At 45.8% G+C, this 26463-nt stretch overlaps 1 protein-coding gene across 2 annotated transcripts; it reads left to right on the top strand.

Moving 5' to 3' along the window:
- The first annotated feature begins 181 nt into the window (after nt 1-181).
- Nucleotides 182-19605, top strand: LOC117860137 (formin-like protein 6). Of its 2 annotated transcripts, XM_034743375.2 has the most exons (20): nt 184-539; nt 1787-2487; nt 2664-2885; nt 2963-3803; nt 3897-4025; nt 4108-5116; nt 5206-5332; nt 6595-6666; nt 7999-8097; nt 8187-8228; nt 8424-8504; nt 8596-8646; nt 8722-8803; nt 10044-10138; nt 10855-10926; nt 11037-11153; nt 11662-11730; nt 18505-18571; nt 18678-19148; nt 19268-19605. In XM_034743375.2, exons 1-19 carry the CDS (start codon nt 467-469, stop codon nt 19004-19006), a joined length of 4278 nt encoding a protein of 1425 aa, XP_034599266.1. In that variant the 5' UTR covers nt 184-466; the 3' UTR covers nt 19007-19148; nt 19268-19605. The 2 variants fall into 2 exon arrangements, with proteins under 2 accessions (XP_034599267.1, XP_034599266.1); XM_034743376.2 differs by lacking the exons at nt 18505-18571; nt 19268-19605 and having other exon boundaries at nt 182-539; nt 18678-18816.
- The last annotated feature ends 6858 nt before the right edge of the window (nt 19606-26463 follow it).

A 26463-nucleotide genomic window follows, 5' to 3' on the forward strand; every position in this document is an offset into this window, starting at 1 on the left:
CGCGCTGCCGCGCCAGGCGGTCTGGCGCGGTCAAAAGGGTTAGGCCGCGCAAATAAAACCCCGCTGAGGTTATTTTTAAAAATAAAGAAAAAAAAGGGTTAAAAATAAAAAAAAGTTCCCCAATCTAGCTCACTCCGAAAGATCAAACGCCCCACCCAGAAAACCATTAGAATAACACCGGCAAAAATCTCTCTCCGTCTCCCTTCACACCAGGAGGAGGATAACGGGCCCCCGGAAGGCTGCAAACCCTAGCGCCGGGTCCAAGCAACGACGTGCGCCAGGCGGCCAGGCCCGCGCGCGCGCACGCACGCAACTGCATTCCGCGATTCCTTTCCCTTCACGCGGCGGCAACCCCTGCGCATTGCGCCGCGCGTGGCAGTGGTGCCAGGGATCCATGGCGCTGGCGGCACGACGGGGCTCCTGGTGGTAGGACTCCTCCGCGGGTGCCGGATCTGGGGGCCGCGGCATGGCGCTGTTCCGCAAGTTCTTCTACCGCAAGCCGCCCGACGGGCTCCTCGAGATCACCGAGCGCGTCTACGGTGCGTTTGCCCCCGCTCCATCATCCATCTCTTCAATGCCACTGTCATTTGTCATTAAAAGGGAATGCTCCGTGCGTCGTCTGATTCGCGTTTCCATTTTCGAATGCCGTGGTGAATATGTCTGGCGGTGATGCAGCAATTACTGGAAATGGTTCGGTGGTTTGTCTTGTTTTTTTTCTCTCTCTCCATGTCTTGCTCGGTTTGTCGTGCGCAATTCGTCTTCACTTGTTTTGGTTAGAGACAGTTTTAAGATCAGACAGACTTTAGCAACTCTACTTCAGCGGCCGTGCTGTTATATTGTGTCCTTTTTTTTATTTTTTTAAGGATATAATTTCCGAAATTTCTTTGGAGGAAACTGTAGCGAAACAATAGTTTGTCTACAGTGTTGTTAGGTGCATCGCTACCTGTGCTGGATGCCGTGCACAATGTGGGATATTCATTGTATTATCGAGGTTAGCTTACCACGCATTACTTGTTTTGTAGTGGATTGCTCCCTGGTCATTTCTGTTGCAGCACAAGTGGGTCCAGTGTCTCATGAAGTCATGAGAAAACTTTACAGTTCTGTCTCTTGATGAACCTTGATGAGCTGATGATCTGGACCTGAATCTCCTATCGACACAAGCCTCTGGTCTCAAAGACAGTCACATACATCAAGTTTTACCTTTAGGTCCCAATCAGACACATGGAAAAATTTCTGGTAGGAGATATTATAAGCTAGTGAAACCATAACATATGTCCATCTTGGTGAAATTTCTGGCAAGAAAGTCCGAGCTGACGAGCCCAGATGTTTGACATGGAATGGAAATGTGTGATTTGAAATACAGACTATTATTCTAATTAATAACCATCACTCAGTTGTCACAGATAGCACACCAACAAACAATCAGAATCACACACAAAAGAAAAAGAATCCAAGAAAGCAACAGAGGATTGGGTGCCCTTCAATTTGGGAGTACTAGAATAGAAAATATAGAAAATGGGTTAGGGCCGGCTCATTTTAACAATAAGGAAAGTGCTGTTATGGCCATTTTTGTATGGCTTACTAACTACCCCTTTTAGTGTTCAACATGCTTCACTGTGACTATCAAAGCTTCACCGTTCAAGGAACATTTGTTGATAGTGATAGTAAATGTACCCACGCAAGCCGTAGGATTTAATATATATCACTTTTCCTTTTCAAATTGATTTGCTGAAGTGATGTTGGCTTCCTGCTAAAATGTTCCTTATCCCTATCTTGTTCGCTGTAGTGTTTGATTCTTGCTTCACAACTGATGTCTTCGATGATGAGAAGTACCGAGATTATATTACTGACATTGTTACGCAACTTCGGAGCCACTTCGCTGATGCTTCATTTATGGTCTTCAACTTTCGGGATGGAGAAAGTCAAAGTTTACTGGCAAATATCTTATCAAGCTATGATATGGTAGTTATGGACTACCCCAGACAATACGAGGGATGCCCACTCCTTACAATAGAAATGATTCATCATTACTTAAGGTCGGGGGAGAGTTGGCTCTCTTTGGGCCAGCAAAATGTCTTAATAATGCACTGTGAGCGTGGTGGCTGGGCTGTACTTGCATTCATGTTAGCAGGATTGCTGTTGTACAGAAAACAGTTCATTGGTGAGCAGAGGACACTGGAGATGATTTACAGGCAAGCACCTCGTGAGCTGGTTCAGTTGCTCTCACCATTAAATCCTGTGCCTTCTCAGATAAGATACTTACATTATATATCTCGGAGGAATGTGAGCACAGAGTGGCCACCTCAGGATCGGGCCCTTACTTTAGATTGTGTGATACTAAGAAACATTCCAGGCTATAATGCAGAAGGTGGATGTAGACCTATATTCCGTATTTATGGACAGGATCCTTTACTTGCTACAAGTAACACCCCTAAGGTGCTCTTTGCAACACCAAAAAGAAGCAAATACATTCGGCTTTACAAGAAGGTTAGTGTTCATGATCACTTTCTGTTTCCAGAACTGGCAAATTCATCGTTTGGTGCCTAGCATCCAGAGTGAGAACACATATTTACTGATGACATTCTTTAGATTTTCTCATTTAGCATGCCATTGCCTTCTCACGACATTGTAATAGTCACTGAAATTTCCTTTCTGTTACCCAGGCAGACTGTGAACTGATTAAGATTGACATCCACTGCCATATTCAAGGTGATGTTGTCCTTGAATGCATTAGCCTTGATGCTGATCAAGAACAAGAAGAGATGATGTTCCGAGTCATGTTCAATACAGCCTTTATTAGATCTAACATTCTAATGTTAAACCGTGACGAAATTGATATGATGTGGGATGCCAAAGATCGATTCCCAAAGGAATTCAGGGCTGAGGTATGTATTTGTTGCTGTGATCTTATTCTCTAGAAGCTATGCAAAAATCGATAATTCGTTTTGTCCTCTTGTTAAAGGTTCTTTTTTCGGAAATGGACACCGCAAATCAGTTAGGTCCCATGGAGGTGGCAGGTATAGGAGAAAAGGAGGGCTTACCAGTTGAAGCATTTGCAAAGGTTCAAGAGATGTTCAGCAATGTTGATTGGCTAGATCCGACAGGGGATGCTGCAATCCAACTTTTCCAGCGACTTACTTCATCAGAAAATATACAGTTGAGGCAAGGATTCTTGTCTCCTAGTAAGAAAGAAGCAGAGTCGTTAGAGCTTGGTCCAATCTCTCCAACCAACAAACATTCTGACAATCTTCAACAGGAACCAAGCAACGTTTTACAACCCACAGTCTATGTGAACAAACAGGAAAATGTTGGTGGTCAGAGATTGACACTGTTGGAGCCGTCCACCAATTCTGAAGTCAAAACTGGAATTTCTGTTGTCCAAGAAAATCTAGGCTCTCTAGTTCACAAGGTTGACAGTAATACTGAACAGTCAACTGCATCGGAAAAGGCTGTTTCGTCGACCGTGAAATCTATCGAACCGGTTCTTAAGGATGAAAATGCTAAGCTTGATGAGCAACATGCTTCAGACCAACGCTCTTCACCTACTACAACTATGTCACGTCGATTTCCAATTTCTAGTTCGTGCTCTGCTCTTTCTGGCAACTCCAGTCCTAGATTACTTTCAGGTTGCCCAAGATTTCATAGCGCACCTTCAGCCCTTGGAATTACGGCTCTGTTGGAAGACCATGCTAGATGCTCTGATGATTGTCGTTCCACCGTAACCTCGACCACAGTATCAAATGTCTCAACCGGCGTAGTCAAAATTACATCAAAACTACCATCAGGACAACATCCAGCAACAGGTGTAGCTTAATTGATATTCTTTTGTACTATATGCATATCCTCATGCTACCACAATCCTTATTTTAGTGCTTTAACCTTTGATAATGTGACAGGTACTCCCGTTATAACAAAGGGTATGCCACCACCACCCCCTCCACCATCACGACCAGCTCTGCTGGTATCAGATGCTATTATGATGTCAGAAGCAAAAGACTTGTCTCAACCTGCTGTCAAGCATTCAGGTTAAGTCATAATGCATAATAAGACTAATGCTTTTTTCATGTAATATATATTTTTTATAATTAAGCTCATTCTGTGTTGTAGGCCTTCCATCTCATCCGGAGAGACAATCTACATTTCAGTCACATGGAACTAGTACTCTGCCCACAAATCATCAGAAATCCTCAACTAGCGCAGCAATTGAATCGCTGCTAACTTCTGCTCCACCATCACCACCACCACCACCACCACCACCACCACTGCCCATATCATCATCAACGTCCAGTTCTTCTAGTATTGACCATCTGCCTCCAGATTCTGTGCCTGTCTCTCCAACTTCATTCAGACCTCCAGTGCCAGCTGCACTGCAACCACCACCACCCCCGCCTCCAGCCTCACCTAGGCCTTCTCCTGTTAGGTCTCATGCACCACCATCGACGCCACCACCTCCACCATCTGTTTCTAGTTCGTCTCCTCTTAAACTGACTGGGCCACCTTCATCCCCACCTCCCCCACCCTCACCTAGGTGCTCTCCCAGTAGACCTCCTGCACCGCCGCCACCTCCACTACTTGCTTCTACTTCATCTACCATTAGACCTGCAGTACCACCTCCACCTCTATTTGCTTCTACTTCATCTCCTGTTAGGCCCGTGGCACCACCCCCACCACCTGCCCCAACATCATCACCCATTAGAGCTTCAGCGCCACCTCCACCTCCACCACCTAGAACAACTTCCGGTCCCCCTCCACCACCTGGAACAACTTCCGGTCCCCCTCCACCCCCACCACCATGCTATTCATCGAAACAATCATCCAGCCCCATGGGCAACTCAATGCCATCACCTCCTGTTCCACCACCACCCTCCCATGGAGGTGGCAATGGAGCTTCTGGCAACATTGTACCCCCACCTGTGCCTCCCGGTGGTAATGCTAAACTGTTTGGTTCTCAGGGGCGCGGACCTGCACCTCCTTCAGGTCCAATGTCAAAGAGCTTTCAGTCTGGTCAGGCTGTATTCAGAAGGTCCAATTTGAAGCCACTTCATTGGGTGAAAGTAACAAGAGCAATGCATGGCAGTCTGTGGGCAGAGTCACAAAAGCATGATGAAACTTTAAAGTACCTCACTGGCATCTTGACTGAGCTTGTTAATGATAATGTGAATTGGGATTTTCTAAGCTAATGTGTGTTTTGGGTGACTTGCGCAGAGCCCCAGTGTTTGACATGTCAGAATTGGAAAATCTTTTCTCAGCTGTACAGCCAAGTTCAGACTCAAGGCGTTCAGATAAGTCAGGTGGTCGTGCATCTGGGACGAAATCAGAGAAAATTCATCTTGTGAGTTGTTTTACCTAGTCCTAGCCATGTCTCTGCACTCCATTTTCTCCAAACAGTGTGATGTCGCCCTAATCTTCTTTTGTGTTGTGTTTGTTCCAGTCCAATTTTTATTGGTAACTAACTAGTAAAGACGGCTTCTTGCAATATAATTTATTATTTAAATTTGGATGTTAGTACTCCTCATCACCTATTTCGTTTTTTCCTTGTATGGTAGAATATCTCCCCTTTGCTTGTTTCTGTTATCCTTAATGCACATTAGAGTTTGTGCCAATTAGTTCTGCTTACGCAATTACTTTGTACAAAGATGTTTCTAGTGTATGGTTTTGGATTTTTACTAGTTATGCATAACTTTCCTTGTTGTAGCATCAGCAAGCTGAACTTTCCTCGGGCCTAATATGTGAACAAGTGCCAAAATTATGCTGCATTTTTGAAGGGAAAACCATGCCATGTTCACAACGCACAACAAACAACAACAATAACAAGCCTTTTAGTCGCAAGCAAGTTGGGGTAGGCTAGAGATGAAACCCCACATGAGCTAACCAAAAAGAAGGAACAACTCATATAACACAGGAAATAAGCACTACTAGGGGGTTTAATGCCTGGATCATGGCTCAGGCATGTGGGTTGCTGATTTCCATGTGCTTCTATCCAAGGACAATTTTTTTGGTATATGCCACCCTTTCAAGTCCCTTTTTCCTGCATTCTCCCTTATCAGGTTTGCCTGACCATATTCGTAATGCATCTAGTAAATAATAAAATCTAATTTAGGTGCAAGTTCTCATCTATTGTTGTCTAGTGGGATTATCATCGTATATGGAAGTTCAGCGGATTTTTTTTAAAAAAATTTGCACTCTCATCCACTCTTGTATGCTTTCTTGAATTTTTCATTGGAAAATTTACATTATTCTTCCCATGCTATTATCTTATGCAACTTACATGATCTGTCTCTAGTTGATCTGTTCAGAGCAGCTTAAGAAACCTTGGTAACAGGGACTTTGTAATATAATGGCCCCAAAACCTAGCAGTTCAACATTTGATCAGTTCATCTCTTGAACGTGCTTGTATCAGATGCATGTTAGTCGTACATACGATACTTAACCATTTGTTGTGTGGCTGTCTTGCTCTCATGTTTTCTTTGCTCTTTTGCCTGTTTCATCTTGGTTAGTTGCCGTGTCATTGCTGGCATTTTGAGGGGCTATTTAATATTTATGCCTTGTGTGTCGCTGCTTGCTTCTTCTCACCTCATGTGTGCTCTGTCCCAGATTGATCTTCGCCGGGCTAACAATTGTGGAATCATGCTTACCAAAGTCAAAATGCCACTGCCTGACCTAATGGTAAGACGATGAAATAATATAAATATTTACCATCTTATGCAACCAGGCCTGTTCACTCACGGGTTACACCGGTTTTAGCTGGTTTTTCAAACCAGCCCGCTGGTGGACGGTTTGCCTGGGGTGATCTGGTTTCCGTGCTTTGTGGAGGGATTAGCTGAATGGGTTAGGTGGGCTGTTTCTACAGTTCGAATGGTTTAGAACCAGCGAGCTTCAGTTTGCTGCTGCATGGAACGCTGCTTCTCGTATTCTCTCCAGCCAAGTCATGCAACACTGCAATGGGGCAGCTGCTGGCTCTCGAGAAGCTTGGGCGAGCTGCGAAGGTCCGGTGCGGCCAGCTCGTGCGGGCGGTGAAGCTCCGGCGCAGTGCAGCGTAGGCATGCGAGAAGCAGTGGGCGGGCAAGGGCGGCCAGCTCTGGCAGGGTGTGTAGCTCTGGTGCGGCCGCTGGCGTGGGAGAAGCAACGCGGGCAGATGCGGCGGCTGCAACAGAGGAGTGCCACGGCCAGCTCGCAGCGTGCGTCGCGCGGCCGACGGCGGCGGCGATGACATGGGTAGCGGCAGACGGCCCCTTGCTGCAGGCGGACCTGGCAAGCGCGTGATCGACTTCCTGAGCAGCAGCCCTGGTCGGCGAGGCAGGTAGGGCACATGGCCTGCGGCACGACCGGTGGCGCTCGTCCCGGGGACGTCGGCCTGGTCGAGCTGCGCGGCTTCGGCAAACTGAGCGCAATGCAGGGCAGCAGGCACAGGCTAGATCGCACGGCGGCTCCAGCGCAGCGACCTGGTGGCAAGGGTGCAAGCGGTGTGGCTGCGAGATCGTGATGACCTTGTCCTCTTTCACTGTTGCCGCCGGAGGTGGCAGGAGAAGATGCAAGCACAGATAGGGACGGGTTTACTGGTTTCACAGTTTCTAACCCGTGTTGAACTGTATCCGTTCCTGCACATACGGGTTGGAACCAGAAACCAGACAAAACCCACACCAACATCTTCAGTGGTCCGGTCTGGTCTGGGTTCACGGGTTCAACGTTTTCGAACCAACCCACGAACAGGCCTATATGCAACAGTTTTTTTACTATGTTGATTTATTGTTGGTGTAACATACTGAAAAATGCTTCTTATAGCTGGCTATGATTGTGGGTAAGTATGATAATAGTCAAAAGAAGTTTATACTTAACATGGAAAAGTTAGTAGGGATGGCTGTTGTGTCAAATGTCGTTGGCACCTAATGGAAATAATCTGGAGGGAATGAATAAGTGCATGTCAATGGTGTTTATTTAGCTACTCAGTTACTTGCATATCTTTGTTAGTAATACCAGCCTGTTTTATGTTTTAAGCAGAGTGCAATTCTGGCCCTGGATGATACTGTCCTGGATGCTGACCAGGTGGACAATCTTATTAAGTTCGCTCCAACTAAAGAAGAAGTAGAACTTCTAAAGGTAATCAGGTCATGCAGGCTCTAGTCTAGTGTTATTTAGAAACCAATATCATATGTTGAAAACAATAATGTTTGGGATATGATTACCAGGGTTACAAAGGAGATAAGCAAGTACTTGGAGAATGCGAACAGGTGACTTGTTTTCTATAGTTTGCTTTACTGCTTTACATCTAAAGTTTAAATTTTTATTGTATATGCATGCCTCTTTTGTGGGAAGGCATCCTGTTGATGTCAGTGTTCCATGAAATAGATAGTACGGTGATTCAAGGCACAAACTTATGATTAGTGTGTCATATATCAATTCTGATGTACACCTTTCTGTTGCAGTTCTTCATGGAGCTTATGAAAGTACCACGTGTAGAATCTAAGCTGAGAGTTTTCTCGTTTAAGATTCAATTTCGTTCTCAGGTTTGGCAACTGGTTCCCTTTCTTGCTATCATGAACTATACTGTTTTGCTTTGCCCTTGTGATATTTGATCTTTTTTCTAACTATTTTCAGGTTTCTGACCTTAAGCGAAATCTGAACATCGTTAATTCTTCTGCAGAAGAGGTAGGCACTTGATATTAATTTAAAATTTGTTGGCATACTGATATTAATTTCTTGTGTTTGCCATGATGTTCATAGATAAGGGGTTCAGTCAAGTTGAAAAGGATTATGCAGACAATTCTTTCTCTGGGAAATGCATTGAACCAAGGCACTGCCAGAGGTAAGAGAAATTGTAAAATTGATACTACTTTAGGAGTTTCATAAATACAAGTTCCTTTTAGGACACAAGGGACATCTGGTGCATTGTCTTGTCTCTCCCATTTAGAATCTAGACATATAATAAGTAAAACAGAGTGTTAGCATTAATCTTGTTACTAGAGAGTTGTGTCCAGGTTCAGCTATTGTCTAGGTTCATTGCTATTAGTGCTAGCTAGATTTCAGCTTCTAGTTAAAGAGAATAATATGCAGATCATATGGGCATCGATTGCATTAATTAGGACTTAGGAGGATACCATGGTGCAGCCCTGTACCAGTGAAAACGATAAGGGTTAGTGTGGCCGCATCCGTGGCGAAGCTTGCGCTAAATTGGAGGAGAGGGGGGAGGGGGGGGGGGGGGCATGGCCCCTGTTGGCCTACACTAAGCTCCGCCCCTGGGCTGCATAGACCAAAAGCTACTTGTGCTGTTTTGTGCTTGTGTGCGTGTCCACCAAAGAGAAAAACTAATGTGTTTGTGATAAACACCCAAGAGGGAGTGATTTCCAACAAAGCGTTGCCTTTCAACCACATCCAAAAAAATTGTTAGTGTAGCAATACCATTTCACTAGGTAAATCTGGTTAAGTGGATAAAGGAGTGCATACATGATACTATCATGTAAAAGTAAAATTCTATTCATGAATTTTCAAAATATCTGGTTAATTATTTTTTTCTTGAGGGTAGGAGATAATTGGCTAGTGTAGTCGTCTTAATGCTCATAACCCACAGGTCAACAGTTACTGATAACTAGGCAGTTAGCTAAGCATCATTACATGTTCATGTAAAAAGAATATTTGTGCTAAGTGGTTAGTCTTTTACTTTTTGCGAGATGACTGAATACCTTATCTTATCAAATGAAGCTTAGTTGGACTTTTTTTTTGAGGGCAAGCTTAGTTGGACTTGGGAAGTACTGCTGTAATTTGGGTGTTCAGAACATTGCATCTCAAATTATTGTTCCTTCCAATCTGCTGTGGAGCCTAATTTGTATTTTTTTTTCTTATAAATGGTTGTGAGATGCCATATGGTCAGTTTTCTTTTGAAAGGATTAATATGTTTAGTTATTGCTCGATGCATTTATTGTGATGACAACTTGTATTTACTTAAGTCAATTTTTCATGCCTTAATTTTTTTTCCTTGTGCCATATCTTTAAATTATTTTTTGCTCTTATTCTTTATGAATGCACTACAGTTCCCTTTGTTTTTTTAGGTTCTGCTGTTGGGTTCAGGTTGGATAGCTTGCTCAAACTAAGCGACACTCGTGCTCGTAACAATAAGATGACTTTAATGCACTATTTATCTAAGGTACCCCCATATTCACTTTTCATGTGATTTCCATTTTTGAAACCCATGTTCCATTACATGATGTCTATATTTAGGGTATAGGTAGGATTAAAATACCCAGACAGCCTAGGGTTTTCCTATTGTATAATTCTCATCATGGCTAGCTCACTTGCTTTATATGGAATTTTTGACAAAGAAACTTTCTCAATTGAACCTAGCCTTGCCTGAAAGAATCACTATGTTATTTGTCTAATTGGGCTAAATGCAAAACCTATTACATACTGTTCAACAGTTGTGTGGTTAGATTTTCTTTATTGGAAGGCATGAACAGGCAGCTATGTATAAACGGATCTGGTTTCAAAGTGCCCACTTATCAACTGTAATATGTTTGTTCACACGGATCATTTCTTAAATGCATTAGTTGTCCTACCACTTCTAAATTTTGTTAATCGAAGGTTAATTTCTTATTTCTAGTGTTTCAATGCACTTTTGGAACTGCATACCTTGTTTGCAGAAACATCAGTGGATCCTGGACTAACTAAGCAATGTAACTTTTAGCTAGACATGTGCTGTGTTGATGTCCTTTGAGTTTCTATTTGCTATATTCATCTCTTGCACTTAAATGTTTAAGTAGAGCTGCTAGCTTTACAAATTCATTCTTTTTGCTGCCTAGCAATTTATATTCATGATTGATATGCTTAGACTGTTAGTAATCTGTCTCAGTCATGTTGCTGCAGGTGCTTTCTGAGAAACTTCCGGAACTTCTAGATTTTCCAAAAGACCTGGCTAGCTTAGAGTTGGCGGCAAAGGTGTAAAATTAAATGTAGTTTCGGGCATTTCGCCACCTTGAATATTAATCATAAGATTGTGCAAACTTCCGGAACACTGATTGTGTTCTTGGTGAACTGATATAATGCAGATACAGTTAAAGTCGTTAGCAGAGGAAATGCAGGCTGTAAATAAAGGACTCGAGAAAGTTGAGCAAGAACTTACTACATCGGAAAATGATGGTCCTGTGTCAGAGATCTTTTGCAAGGTGACTACAACTGCTGCACTTTTATAACCATTCTTTAATAAAAGCAATTAACGTGATTACAGTACTGTATGCACCTAAGTGCTCAATTTAGAAAACCAAGCTGTATTGGTGGTGTGACTGGAAGCCCATGAATGTGGTGGACATTTTCGTAATAAAATGGTAAAGTATTATTTTATTCTGTGCATTGGCAGGGATTGAACCCCACACCACAGCACACTGCTTCTTTCAAATGCCCCAGGCAATCCAATTAGACTAAGGCATTTGTTTGTCCGTAGTTTGCATTTTGCATCTAACACAACTGTTTTTGTTGGTAATGCCAGCACTCATGATCATCTTTTCAATTAATTTGATTACACAGCAATAAATAATGTTTGTGCACCTGGTAGGTTTCTAGAACTATGTGTAGATACCAGTGAGCTCTTTACATGCAATTCTATTTCTTGAATGTATTACCAGTTTATCACCACCATAATTACAGTCAAGTGGTAAACCCATTACCTTTTGGCAGACACTGAAGGATTTTCTCATTGGCGCAGAAGCTGAAGTTAGGTCTTTGACTTCACTTTATTCTAATGTGGTATGCTTTTATCCCTCTGATCAAATTTCATTTGTGCCCTATATCAATCCATTGATTATTATTTCTAGATCCTGTTAGTTAATTGCTCAGCTCATTGCTTCTCTCTTCCTTTTGCAAAGTCATGGAGCAGGTAGAGCTCCTTGGCTGGCTGTATGGCCACTGCCTGCCGTATAAGGCAGCAGTGCCAAGAGTAGTGGGCAGTATGCCCTGTCTTGTACATAGTACTAGTAGTTGGTAGTGTAGTTGGTAGATACACTCATAGCTTTGTGTACTCTACTTTGACTTTGTGCTCTATAAAGAGTAGATGAGCAGCTGCAGCTCAGGCAGTTCAGCAGCACCAATTAAACCTGTGCAAAGTGTTTGTGCGTGTGTGTGCTGTTCTCTCCTTCTGCCTCCAGCTCTAGTGTGTGTGTGTTGTGTTCTAGGAGTTCTAGGAACTCACCTTGGCCATTGCCAACAAGAGGCATCAGAGCCGCTGTTGAGTGATCAGCAGCGGCAATGTCTGATCGAGGGCGAGGACGAGGGCGTGGGCAGGCTGCCTCCGTTGGGCACCGGCTTTCTCTGTCACCGGAGCGTCGTGGGACGACGTACGTGGTGAAGAAGACGGTGCGGGACATCGGTGGTGCGCAGCACCCCATCCTCACCCGCAGCAACTACGCTGAGTGGGAGGTGATGATGAGGGCTAGGGGCCTTTGGAAGTCCGTGAGTGTCGGCACCACCGACGAGCAGGAAGATCAGATGGCCATGGAGGCCATCCTGAAGGGAGTTCCGGCGGAGTTATCCGTTGAGCTTGGCTCCAAGGACACGTCATAGGAGGCCTGGGAGAGCCTCTAGACGATGCGCCTCGGCAACGACTGCGTGCGGAAGGCCAAGGTGCAGCAGCTCAGCCGCGAATATGAGGCGATCGTCTTCCGCGACGGCGAGGCCCTCGAGGACTCGCGCTGCGGCTCACGACGATGGTGAGCCAGCTGGGGGCGGTAGGCGACACCATCACCCGAGGAGGAGGCGGTCTCCAAGTTCTTGTGGGTCGTGCCATCACGATTCGCCCAGATTGCCATGTCAATCGAGACGCTGCTCGAGATGAGCGAGCTCACGATTGAGGACATCGCAGGGCGGCTCAAGGTGGTTGAGGACCGCGTCGTGGAGGCGCTGACGCACGCGAACACTGGCGGGAAGCTCCTACTCACAGAAGAGTGGGCGGCCTGGGTGCGGGAGTGCCAGGGAGAAGGATCCTTTGGCCAGGGGCGCGGAGGAGCATGCGGCAGGAGTCGTGGAAGGAAGAAGAAAGGTGACGGCGGCAACGGTCGTGTGTCCGCCAAGGCAAATGCCACAATTGTGGTAGAACCGGGCATTGGGCCCGGGATTGCAAGGCGCCACGCCGCCAGGAGCAGGCGCACCTCACACAAGGCGAGGATGATGAGCCCACGCTCTTGATGGTGCAGGTGTGCGCCCTCAACGACGTTGAGGCAGAGGATGCACCGCACGCACGCGTGGTGCTCGACGAAACACGAGCACAGGTCCACCTCGGGGAGGAGGGCGGCGACGGGAGGCAGCTGTGGTACCTGGACTCCGGCGCTAGCAACCACATGACGAGGAATGGCGAGGCCTTCTCCGAGCTCAACACGGGCGTTGTTGGAACAGTGAAGATCGGCGACGGCTCTCGCATGGAGATTCGCTCGGCGGGCACCATCGTCTTCAAGTGCCAGAATGGCGAGCACCGCGCCCTCACTGACGTCTACTTCATCCCCAAGCTACGAAGCAACGTCGTTAGCATTAGCCAGCTCGACGAGCCAGGCTGCCAAGTGCTAATCGACAGCGGCGTCCTACGGATTCGCGACCGCGACCATCGCCTCCTCGCCAAGATAAACCACTCCGCCAGTGGTCTCTACATGCTAGACTTCAAGATTGGGCGGCCAATCTGCCTGGCGGTGCATCACGATGACCAGGCGTGGCTCTGGCATGCTCGTTTCGGGCACTTGAGCTTCGACGCGATGGCACGGATGGCGCGCCAGGAGATGGTGCGTGGCCTGCCCAGGATCGAGCACGTCGGGGAGCTGTGCGACAGCTGCCTCGCCGGGAAGTAGAGGAGGAACGCGTTCCTGAAGATGGCGAACTTCCGCGTCGAGGATCTCCTAGAGTTGGTCCACGGAGATCTTTGTGGGCCAATCACGCTAGCGACGCACGACGGACGGCGCTTCTTCCTCCTCGTGGTGGATGATTGCAGCCACAAGAAGCAAAGACGAGGCGGCGACGGCGATCAAGCACTTCAAGGCGTGCGTCAAGGCAGAGACGGGTAAGAATTTGCGCGTGCAGAGGACGGATCATGGTGGGGAGTTCAACTCCATTGAGTTTGGACTCTACTGCGTGGAGCAAGGCGTTCAGCGCCACCTCACCGCGCCATATTCCCCGCAACAGAATGGCATGGTGGAGAGGAGGAACCAGATGATTGTCGGCATGGCGCGAAGCATGCTCAAGGCCAAGAAGATGGCGGCGGTGTTCTGGGGTGAGGGGGTGAGCGCCGTGTTCATCTTGGACCGCTCGCCGACGAAGAGCTTGAAGGGGTCAACACCGTTCGAAGCTTGGCACGGACATTCCTCTGGACGTTTGACTGCGTCGGGCATGTGAAGGTGACGAGGCCGGGGCTGAAGAAGCTTGATGATAGGAGCACACCAATGGTGTTCTTGGGCTACGAGCAAGGGAGCAAGGCCTACAGGCTCAGCGGGTCGTGGTGTCGCGCGACGTCGTCTTTGACGAGGTGGCCAGCTGGGACTTGGAGTCCAGTGGAGGGGAAGAGGTGGCCGGCGGTGGAGGGAGTCACTTCATGATCGAGTACGCGGAGCTCCACGCCTGCAGCGAAGAAGTAGAGGCGGATCAAGGAGGGGCGGGACAGGGGAAGCCACGCCGCCGCCTTCCTAGGAGGGGGATCCCCTGCTCCAGGAGAAGGGGAAGGCGCTGAAGGACAGGTGGGTGGAGCCGCCGTACCATCAACACCCATCGAAGGGGCGTAATTCGTCACTCCGCTGCCCGTGGTGTCCTTGCACCTTAACGCCAGCTACGACGGCGAGATGCTCCTGTTCCGCTTCCTCTTCGACTACATTGGCGACGAAGAAGTCCCTGGCTTGGCGGCGCGCGAGCTGGGGAACCATGAGCTGCATCTGGCCAGCGTAGAGGAGCCGTCCACGTTCAAGGAGGTGGAAGAAGACCATCGGTGGCGCGGGCGATGATCGAGGAGATGAACTCGATCCAGGACAACAAGATGTGGGAGCTTGTTGATCCGCCGGCAAATTGCCGACCAATTGGGCTCAAGTGGGTGTTCAAGGTGAAGCACGACGAGCGCGGCAATGAGGTGAAGCACAAGGTGCAGCTGGTGGTGAATGGCTTCGTGCAACGGGAGGGGATCGACTTCAAGGTCTTTGCTTCGGTGGCGCGGATGGAGTCCGCGCGCCTACTGCCGCACTCACGGCGAGCAAGGATTGGGAGGTGCACCACATGGACGTGAAGTCCGCTTTCCTCAACGGGGAGCTTGTGGAGGAGGTGCACGTACAGTAGCCGCCGGGATTCATCGTCACCGGTGAGGAGTGCAAGGTGCTCGGCTTGCGGCAGGCACCAAGCGCATGGAACACCAAAGTGGACGCGAGTCTGGTGTCTCTCGGCTTCACCAAGTGCGCGACGGAGCACACGCTCTACACCCGGCAAAAGGAGCGCGGGAACTTGATCGTCGGCATGTACGTCGACGACCTGATCATCACCGGCTTGGAGCGGCAGCACATCAACGACTTCAAGGAGATGACGGCACTGTTCCGGATGAGCGATTTGGGATTGCTCAGCTACTACCTCGGAATCGAGGTGGAGCAGGGAGAGCGCGGCATCACCCTCCGGCAGAGCGGCTACGCGAAGAAGCTGCTCAGGCACGGCGGGATGGATAGCTACAAGCCGTGCTAGTCCCCAATGGAGGAGAAGATCAAGCTACCAAAGGACAGCTCTGCTCCGAAGGTGGACGCAACGAGCTACCGGAGCATCGTCGGCGGACTGCGCTATCTGGTGCACACAAGGCTGGACATCGGTTTCGCCATCGGCTACCTAAATCGATTCATGGAGGATCTGCGGGAGGACCACATCGCCGCGATCAAGTACCTCCTCCGCTACATTGCCGGGATGATTGAGTACTGGATCACCTATCCCTAGGAGGGGAGGGGCACGGCTGGAGCTGACTAGTTTCAGCGACAGCGACATGGCGAGCGACATCAACGAGCTACCGGAGCATCGTCGGCGGACTGCGCTATCTGGTGCACACAAGGCTGGACATCGGTTTCGCCATCGGCTACCTAAATCGATTCATGGAGGATCTGCGGGAGGACCACATCGCCGCGATCAAGTACCTCCGCTACATTGCCGGGATGATTGAGTACTGGATCACCTATCCCTAGGAGGGGAGGGGCACGGCTGGAGCTGACTAGTTTCAGCGACAGCGACATGGCGAGCGACATCAACGGGCAGCGCAGCATGGTGGGGATCATCTTCTTCCTCGGATCATGCCCAATCTCCTGGCAATCCCAGAAGCAGAAGGTGGTGGTACCTCCGAGGTAGAGTACATAGCAGCCGCCACCGCATGCTGCCAGGGGATTTGGCTAGGGCGGCTGCTGCGGGAGCTTACCGGAGAAGAGCTCCGCGTGTCGGTTCTCCTGGTGGACAACAAGTCTACCATTGCATTGGCAAAGAACCCTGTCCTCCACGACCGCAGCAAGCACATCGACACCAAATTCCACTTCATCCATGACTGTGTCGACGGAGGACGCATCAAGCTCGAGTACGTCGAGACTGGTCGACAGTTTGGGGACATCCTCACCAAGCCACTTGGTCGTCTTCGACTCCAGGAGTTAAGGAACAAGATTATCAAGCAAGAGCATCACAACTAGGGGAAGGATTGTTAGTTAATTGCTCAGCTCATTGCTTCTCTCTTCCTTTTGCAAAGTCAATGGAGCAGGTAGAGCTCCTTGGCCGGCTGTATGGCCACTGCCTGCCGTATAAGGCAGCAGTGCCATGAGTAGTGGGCAGTATGCCCTGTCTTGTACATAGTACTAGTAGTTGGTAGTGTAGTTGGTTGATACACTCATAGCTTTGTGTACTGTACTTTGACTTTGTGCTATATAAAGAGTAGATGAGCAGCTGCAGCTCAGGCAGTTCAGCAACACCAATTAAACCTGTGCAAAGTGTTTGTGCGTGTGTGCTGTTCTCTCATCCCCTTCTTCTACCTCCAGCTCTAGTGTGTGTGTTGTGTTCTAGGAGTTCTAGGAACTCACCTTGGCCATTGCCAACAGATCCTGCTTCTACCAATGAAATGAAAGTGGACAAGGAATGTTGGAAGGACATAAATGGCTAATTGGTACAGGGGATTTATTTGCATATAAACATGTAAAATATGAAAATTAAATCGAGAAGAATTCAACAACTCAAATTTGAAAGACAGGAAACTTTAAAGTTCAGGAATCAATTTGAAATAAAAGATTTATAGATTCTACTAGAAATGTATTACACACTATGTACTTCATATGATGATGAATTTCTCTCTCTCACCTTTTGCAGTCTTGCATTTTTTTCTTTCATATTTTTAGTCATCTTATGACCATACTGTCCGGTTGTTACACTATGTATTTGTGCTAAGAGGTTTCTGTCAATTTGATGTTTTTTCCCCTTATTACATGTTTAGATATAAGCTGTTTTTAATTTAAATTGTTCCTTTATTTATTCTTTTATTACTGGTCATATATTACTTTTCATTTATCTTGAGTTTATAATATTTTCTTGTTTTTTCAATTCAATCTGATGAAGTTTCTGCAAAGTGTTGATTGTTTTTCTTTGTTGATAAATAAAATTCATTGCATAATTCAATATCTTAATTATTATTTGTAGTATGGAGCTGTAGGCTGCCAAGTACTTAAATTTGGTTAGAATGGATCTTTTGATTGATAAGAAAAAGCTTCTATTGAGCATTTTATTTATTAAGTTTTTTTTACTATTTTTGGCACGTTTCTCTATCTTTCTCATAGTTTCAACTTTCAACTAGTTCTCCTTTCAATGCGAAGATTTGATTTCGAGGATTTCGACACTTTGTTTTCTCGTAATTGTTGCATTTTGCCCCCTTTTTTTCAAAATTTGACCATAATTATTTATTTGGGAAAATTGCAAAAAGCCCACCTTCTGGTTTAGGGGTTTGTCCAAAATACACTTAGAACTTCTTTTTCGTCAGTAACCAACCCACAACTATTTGTTTGTGTCAAAAACCCCCCTATGGACATTTGACTGCATGATGTAGCGCTTGTATGGTTTCAAGGGTAGCATGGCGATATAGGGCATCCATGTAATCCAATTTAATAATTCATATAGTGCACTTTCTACTTACACCTTTTTTGGATTCACCCTCTTCAGGCATGGGAAAATACAGTGACAGGTTTGATTTGATGGTCCAAAAGATGCTGTAAGCCATGCATATGGTATCTTGTCACACTGCAAACTGCACAAGTGATGTAAAATGCATAGAACAGCATTTAGGGGTTATTTGACAACCAAGAGTTGTGGATGTGAAACTGACAAAAAGTTACAAGTTTGCAATTGGTTGTCATAGGCTTACTGACCTCTAGCTCTTTTTAAATCGGAAGCTTATTTTTTTTATTTACAACCCCACCTTGCCCCCAAGTGTCATTAGTTTTGGTCTCTTGAATTGCTTATTTAGATTGCAATTCGAAATTTATCCTAAACTTACTTCAACATCTGCAGGGCAGAAATGCTGATGCATTAGCACTTTATTTTGGAGAAGACCCAGCGCGATGTCCATTTGAGCAAGGTGCACTTGCGCACCTATTGTCCTGAAAATATTTTTGGCTCATCTATGGGTTCGATACTGCTTTCTTAGATTTTTTTTCACAAATGTTTTCCCTTTGTTTTGGCAGTAGTCACAACACTCCAGAACTTTGTGAGATTGTTCACACGCTCCCATGAAGAGAACTGTAAGCAACTGGATCTTGAAAAGAAGAAAGCTCTGAAGGAAGCAGAAGAGAATAGTAAGCAACTGGACCTGGAAAAGAAGAAAGCTCAAAAGGAAGCAGAAACAGACAAAACGAAGAATAAATCTGATAATGTGGAAGGTTGTAAGAAAGAATCAGAAAATGATAAAGCTTCTATAAAGGAATCAGCAAATGAGAAAGCTAAGCTAAACAATTCGATCAAAGAGCTAGATATATCACTTCAGTCACCTGCACAAACTGCCAGTGCCAAATGAATACAGCACCGGATGAACTAAGAGCAGTAGCAACGGGGGAGGAAAACTGGTTGTGCTTGCTCTCAATAGTGCTCTCTCTCAGTTATTGTGGATCTGGCATTGAAGTAAACTAGCCGCAACAAGGAAGCCACTAACTGCACTGGTAAGCATCACAGCATTTTGTCAATCTATAGAAGAGTTTAATTCTTTATCAATAAGGAACGTTTCAGTGTTGGATTAGCGCTATTGTTCAGCTCATTTCATAATAAATATTTCCTGCAGTTAATACTTTCTCAGGGGATTGTTGAAGAAACTACCCTGGCGACAAGATGTACAGATCTGACATAATAATAGTCTCTCTTTTGGGTAATAGATTATCCTTACAATTTTGTTAATCTTATTGATTACATGTAGCTAATGTCTGGCATCATGTAAAAAAATATCAATAGAATGACTGCTGATGTATGTCTAGGTAATTAGTTTTTTTTTTGTATCTGTTGTTGTAAAAATAAAGTTCCGTTTGTACGGGATTTTGTTGTAAAAATAAAGTTCCGTTTGTACGGGATTTTGTTCCTTTAGTCTGTTTTTGGTTGGGCAAGTAGGCCCAACTGTTCGCCCCAGCTTGGATGAATGTACATGTGAAACTTCAATTCTGCAACTGTAAGAATTGTACAAATGTGTCGCCAGACTTAAAAAAAAATTAGTGACATAGGAGAATAAATAAAGTTCATTCCGCAAGGGCCAAAAACTAGTGTAATTTAAAAATAAACCATTCAACTACAATGTTAAATTTGTTCCTTTTGTAACATACCATTCAGCCTAGCGTGGCTGCTTAGGCTGTTCCACCAAAAATCTGATAGCTGTTCAGATTTGTAAATTAGTGTCCAAGAAGCGCAACCCCGATGACCCACCGCCGAACGTTCCTAATACTAAGAATGCCGCTAGCCTTTACTAAGAATGCCGCTAGCCTATGCTTAGAGCATCTAGGTCTAGGTTTGACTCGAGTCAATTAAACGGATTTGAAATAAAAAACATATAAAAAATAGGTAGAGACTCTTTGGAGTGAATTAAACGGTTTTGCAATAAAAAAATATATAGAAAATAGGTAAGGGTTTCCCCTGTTGACTTCGATCAAAACAAATCCTGCATATAGGAAATAAGGGACGGGCGAAACCGATCAAAGTTCCCACGTCATAGGAAATAAGAGATGGTCGAAACCAACTAAATTTCCCACGTCAAATGGTAGAACAACACCAAGAAGTTCTTAAGACAATGCCTTCAAGAACACGACGCACAATACGCCACCATCGCCCGTCTGGTCACCCATACTAGTTTCACCTAAGGATATAAGATCAAGGTCAACATGATGCCAATACTAGTTTCACCTAAGGATACAAGATCAAGATCAACACAATGCCTTCAACAGGTAAACGACATCCGAGAACGCCTGCCATTGTTTGCTCTAGCTAAAGGCAGGTAAGGCTTTCGCCTAAGATCTAAAGACCCTCCTTCGTCCCCAAACATCATGGACAACGGGGGTACGGGGCTAGAATTAACCAATCAAGCAAATGTAGAGGGTTATTGACTCCAGGAGGCTAAAGTTTAGTCCTGTCACATCGAATGTTTAGATACTAATTAGAAGTATTAAACATAGTCTAATTATAAAACTAATTACACAGATGGAGTCTAATTCGTGAGACGAGTCTATTAAACCTAATTAAATTCATGATTTGACAATGTGATGTTACAGTAACCATTTGCTAATGATAAATTAATTGGACTTAATAGATTCATCTCGTGAATTAGCTTAGAGATTCTGCAATTAGTTTTATAATTAGTTCCTGTTTAGTCCTCCTAATTAGGATTTAAACAAAAATCTGATGTGACGGAACTAGTGTGCAGGAGGGAAGAAAAGGGACACCAGCCACCGTAGCAGCACTACCGACAAACATGCCAACAACGACCGACAAACCCCGATGACCCACCGCCGAAGCAACCTCGAGATGGGGCACAACGGCCCCAAGACCAAGAACGGAGCTAGCGCCGGTGAGGAGAAACCCCACGGAAGACACGGGCGCCGACAACGAGTGAAGATCACCTAGGAACGACCAAACAACGATGATGTTGGAGGCGATGGCAGCAAGAGAATGCGCGACAGCGGTGGCACAGGGCCATGGCTACAGGCGACGCGGAGGGAAGCCCCCACGACGCGGATCTGCCCGGATACTGGTTGGAGGTTGGGCGGCGACGGCGACCTCGGGCGGCGACCACCAGCGGCGGAGGGGGATGGGTTAGTGGGGCGTCTGACGATGATAGTAGCAATCGAGCTGCCCCGTCCCGCACTGAGGAGACGCAGGGGCGGCACCTGATCACCCAGGCAGCCTCAACCTCAAGGCGGCGACCATAGGCTGCGGGAGAGCATCACACCATGACCCGGCGCTCCAGATTTTGGCCAAGGGAGGACGGGATCACCCTTGGCTGGCGGCGACCATAGGCAGCGGGAGAGCAGCACATCATGACCCGGCGCCCCCAGATCTGGGCCAAGGGAGGACGGATCTCCCCATGGTGGCCGCCGACGGCTCTTGCCGGCGACGGAAATCGCGAAAAGGACAACCTTGGAGCTGAGGCAAGAAAGAAAGTTGGAGGAGAGAAGGGGACGCTAGGGACGACTTCGGCCCTGCGCGCTGGGCAGGCGGAGGGCTTCTGGTGGCGCAGCACGGGTTGCCCCCGAGCCGTTCAGGGGAGCGACGTGGGGAAGGGAAGTGAAGCTAAAATGCAGATAAGGCCTTGTTTAGTTTGGGTGCCCAAATTACTGTAGCAACATTGTAGCGTTTCGTTTGTATTTGTGAATTATTGTCCAAATATTAACTAATTAGGTTTAAAAGATTCGTCTCGCAAATTACAACAAAACTGTGCAATTAGTTTTTGATTTTGTACATTTAGTACTCCATGCATGTACCGCAAGTTTGATGTGATAGAGAATCTTCTTTTTGCATAGTGCTAAAGTTGGGATTTAGAGGTGAACTAAACAAGGCCTAAACAAGGCCTAAGTAATGTTGTTGTCATCTGCATGCGATTAAATTAACATGTGCATCCATAGATACGAGTGTGTATGCATCTTTGCTTTGAATAAAACCATATTAAAAATACACCCACCTAGCCTGTTTTGCAAAAGAAAAAAACCCACACCTCGCGCCATTTCCCACACTCCAAACCGTACGTGCTAGTCCATGCAAAGCATTATATGAATGTAGGCAACGTAAAACCCGTATATTGATAAATTTAGAAAACATAAAAACTTTAGTTAGTCGTTTTATTAATTGCTCTTATCATGGGCCTCATCTGGCCCAGCCTGCCCACGCTTACCCTGTTCCGAACCCAATGAGGACTTGATTTTAAGAATAATGGAGAAAAGTATTCTGGCTTCCTCCTCTCAATGAGAGGACCAGTTAACCTTATTACACTTATAAATAGAAGACAAACACAACACATCATAAAAGAACAAGTTCGTGAAAGCAAATGACCAATTTATAAACCAATTCACAAACTAAAAGATATTACGTGATATGGATAGAAGCGTAAGTACAAACATCTGCGGGCCTAATATGCACGTTTGTCATCACATTGGCCTTGGGTCTCACAGCCGCAACGGCGAGGCGACTTGTGTATGAGCCTGCTTTTGGACTCAATAGAAATAAGGGAATTTAATTATTACATTGGATCACAATTATATTGGTATAAACTTTCATCTTCCGGCCCCATAACCTGAAATGTTCAGATTTTTTTAAGGAACAGGAGGGGCAAAGCCCCTAATGATTACTGATTAATATATATAAATAATAGGAAGAAAAAGGTATAAATAAACTCTAGAAGAGCAGCAAAAAAGGAAAAGAGGAAAAAAATGGAAACATGGAAAGATTACAGGGAATTAAGCCAGGAATCCATAGTAGAGACTAGACTAGGTTTAACTCTGAGAATGACAAGGAGAATTTAGAAATGAATTTCCTTTTATAAGCATCCACCAATCCAGTCATTTCTTATTGTCCAAATGCTCCATTTCATGAGAATGATGACTTCCATGTAGAACGGAACTTCCAATTGCTGTTTTCTTTGAGAGAAGATTTGAAGTACTGATCTTGTAGTTACAACCAAAATGCCCATTGATTCCCAACATGCTTTAGCAAAATTGCAGTGTAGGAAAAGGTATGTAGCAGTTTCAGGACAATGTAGGATACATAGGTCACAAGTGTATGATTCCAAAACCATCCTTTTGCGCCTCAGCAGATCTCTTGTATTCACACGATTAGCCAAAAGACGACTTTATGTTTCATCTGGCATTGAGACCTCCATAGCGAATTATATGCTGGATGAGTGCTTCTGTGGCAAATCATTGTTTTGTAGACTTTGGATGCAGAGAAGTTAGCATTGCCCCATATGTAGCTCCATTGATCAGACCCAGCCAAGTGCTGGTTGTTGTTCAGCATGTCTTGCAGTTCCAAGAACTGCTGGTGAGCTTGAATTGTGAGAGGTAAATGGATATTGCTTGACAGGTGGATATGACTCACTGCATTTTTGTAGGTGACATCGGGATTCTTGGCAAAGGAAAAACGTTCAAGGTATTTCTACTACAAAACTTGGCCATTCCACATATCCTACCAGAGGAGCACTAAGGAACCATCATGCACAGTTGCTGAGGCAATTCCTTTATAGGAGTCCAGAAACTTGACTATATCTCTCCACCAGAAAGAACCCTTCTTATGTTGCCCGGGTAACTGAGCATTTGAGTAATAATTATCGCAGACTAAGTGCACCCAGTTAATGTTAGCTCAAGATTAGAATTTGTGCAGGAATTTTAGCAGTGAGGAGTGTTGGGGAAACCACCTTTGGAACACCCTTTGGAGGAAGAAGTCCTCAAAAATTAACCTTAACATCTTGTTTCTGCTCTTAATGGATTCTAGGTGCAGGCAAGAGGGAGGCGATGACGAGGGTCCCTTCGGCGTACAAGCTGCCCTTCGGAGTACGACTTAGGACTCCAGTTGGGGGTGTTATGCGCCTCATCAATGCCTCGACCTATCTCTGAAAAGGAAGAGCGGGGACGCCTAACGAAGAGCACCTCGACCTCCAAAGGGCTAAGCGCGCTGAAGACCACACTGTCTGCCACCTAGAGGGGTGAGGCCGTACGAGGGGCTTGGAGGAGTCTGTACGAAAGCCGTATTTCCTGTTCTACCTTGGAATATTCTTAGAGTCTAGCCGTTGGGTAACGGTAAAGTGTAATTGAACTTTGTGGCGGTTGATCTCCCTATAAATAGAGGCGCCACTATAACTGATGGGATGGCTGGTCCGAAGTGACTAATAGTTAATGCCACTTATTGATGTTTACTGCACTTCATTTATTAATTTCAATTTTGACATGACTTTGGGCTGTTAGAAGAGGGTTAGGTTAGCCATAAGTTTATCTATTCCGCCTGGAGGGGGCCGGGGAAGGATTGTTTGGCTGTTGTGACGGAGTCCATTCCGAGGCCGTCTTCCACCAACAGTTTTGGTGCCCACCTCGTGGTAGCTTCACGACCACATGGCCCCATTGAAGAAGAAGGTGACTACGGGACCTACAGACGAAGGAGCCATCGTCACTCATTGAACGCCGGCGAAGAGCGAGAAGAGGAAGTAGAGGTTGAGCACATAGCAGACGGTGAACTGGAGGTAGGCCTGGAGAGTTTGGGAGTCACAATTGAGGACATTGCGGCACTCAGGAGAATCGAGGCCACGGTAGCCGAAGCGGCAGCTAGAACACAGAGAGCAGCAATGGCTCGCCCATCAACCTCTCAGGGGTGCACAAGGCAGTCGAAGGGCAAGGTGCAAGCTGCATCCAATGAGGCCGAAGAAGAAGTGTTACGACAAGCAGAACAAAGATGCATAGGCCCTATTTGGTTTGCTGTGACTTTTGAAAAACCTGCTGTGAGCTGTGGGCTGTAGAAAAGCAGCTGTGGGAAAAGTAGAAGGCCGTTTAGTTAGAGTAGCTGTGAAACTGTAGGCTGTATAAGAAATACCTGTAATGCCCCTAAAGGCCTGATGGTCTGTTTATATTCAAGTTGCTCATAACAAAATAATGTGTTCACTAATTCGCATTTAAATGACTATTTTAGAAAGGAGAAAAATAAATTTTCTATGTTTTTCATCCATCAAAGTGATTGGTCCACATAAATAGAACAATATCCATCAAAAGACTTATACAAATATCATATATAAATAACCATAAAGATTCTGCTAGCAACATTTTTATGGATGAATAAGCCACTGATGAAGAGCATAAAAACAAGTTATTAGCCTACAAAACCTGTAGCAAGTATTTCTAATAAAACAAACTAACTCACAGCAAGACTAATTAATCAGGGAGAATTATTTTCTATCTATTTTCTATCTGCACCTGAACTTTTTTTTACTGGAGCTGACTAATTACACAAACATACTGTGTAAAAATTTCAGCATGATTTGACTGTCATATAATTTACTAAAAATCAAACAGTGCAAAACAACAGCTAGGAAGAATGAATTTTTCTGTATTACCCCCTAATGTTCTATTCTTCTCGCATCCGTACCCCTCCTCTCATCTTTTACCTCCAGACCGACCCGCACATGCCCGGCGGCGGCGGTGGCGGGTGGGTCTAGCACGGGGGTAGCAGTCTCCACCCTAAAGACTACCCCAGCACCCTCCCCACATCCTAGCGAATTTTTTTTATTTTTAACCCTTTTTTTTTATTTTTAAAAATAACCTCAGTGGGACTTTATTTGCGGCAGATGACCCTTTTGGCCACGCCAGACCGCCTGGCGCGGCAGGAAGCCTCTGCCGCGCCACATGCACTGGCGCGGCGGGCCCCTGCCACGCTGGCGTGGCGACTCGCCGCGCCAGGTGGGCGTTGACGTGGGCAGGCGCTCGCCACGCCAGCCCGCCTGGCGCGGCAGAGCCTACGCTCTACAACCGCGCACCAGCTCCCTTCCTCCTCCCTCACTCCTTTCTTCTTCCTCCAGACAGACCCGCGCACGAGCCTTCCTGCACCACCCCTCGCTGCCCCACCCCCAAATCCACCCAAAATCCGACGATTTCGTTGGGGGAAAGTTGTGGAAATTGATCCTTGCTTCGTGTGGAAGGTATCCCCCTACGTTTTCTCGTGTTTTACTGTTGCATTTGGTAGATCGGAGGATGTTTAGGTGAATTAGGGTTAGGTTGATGATTTCAATTTGAATGAAATGCGATGGTGTTTTGTGTTAGATAATACATAGTTCAGACGCAATTGAGTCTCTGCCTGCACTATTGACGTGTAGAACTTGTCGATTTAGGTAGATATTCATTGAATTGTGTAGTTTATATGACATGTATATTTTTTTTGTTTGCAATTTGTCCAATATGTGTAATGTGTCTAGTTGATTTGTCGAAGATGTGCAATGTGTAGTGTATATGACATGGTGAAATGTTTGTATTT

Source organism: Setaria viridis, chromosome 6 (assembly GCF_005286985.2).
Source record: "Setaria viridis chromosome 6, Setaria_viridis_v4.0, whole genome shotgun sequence".
Taxonomy (NCBI): domain Eukaryota; kingdom Viridiplantae; phylum Streptophyta; class Magnoliopsida; order Poales; family Poaceae; genus Setaria; species Setaria viridis.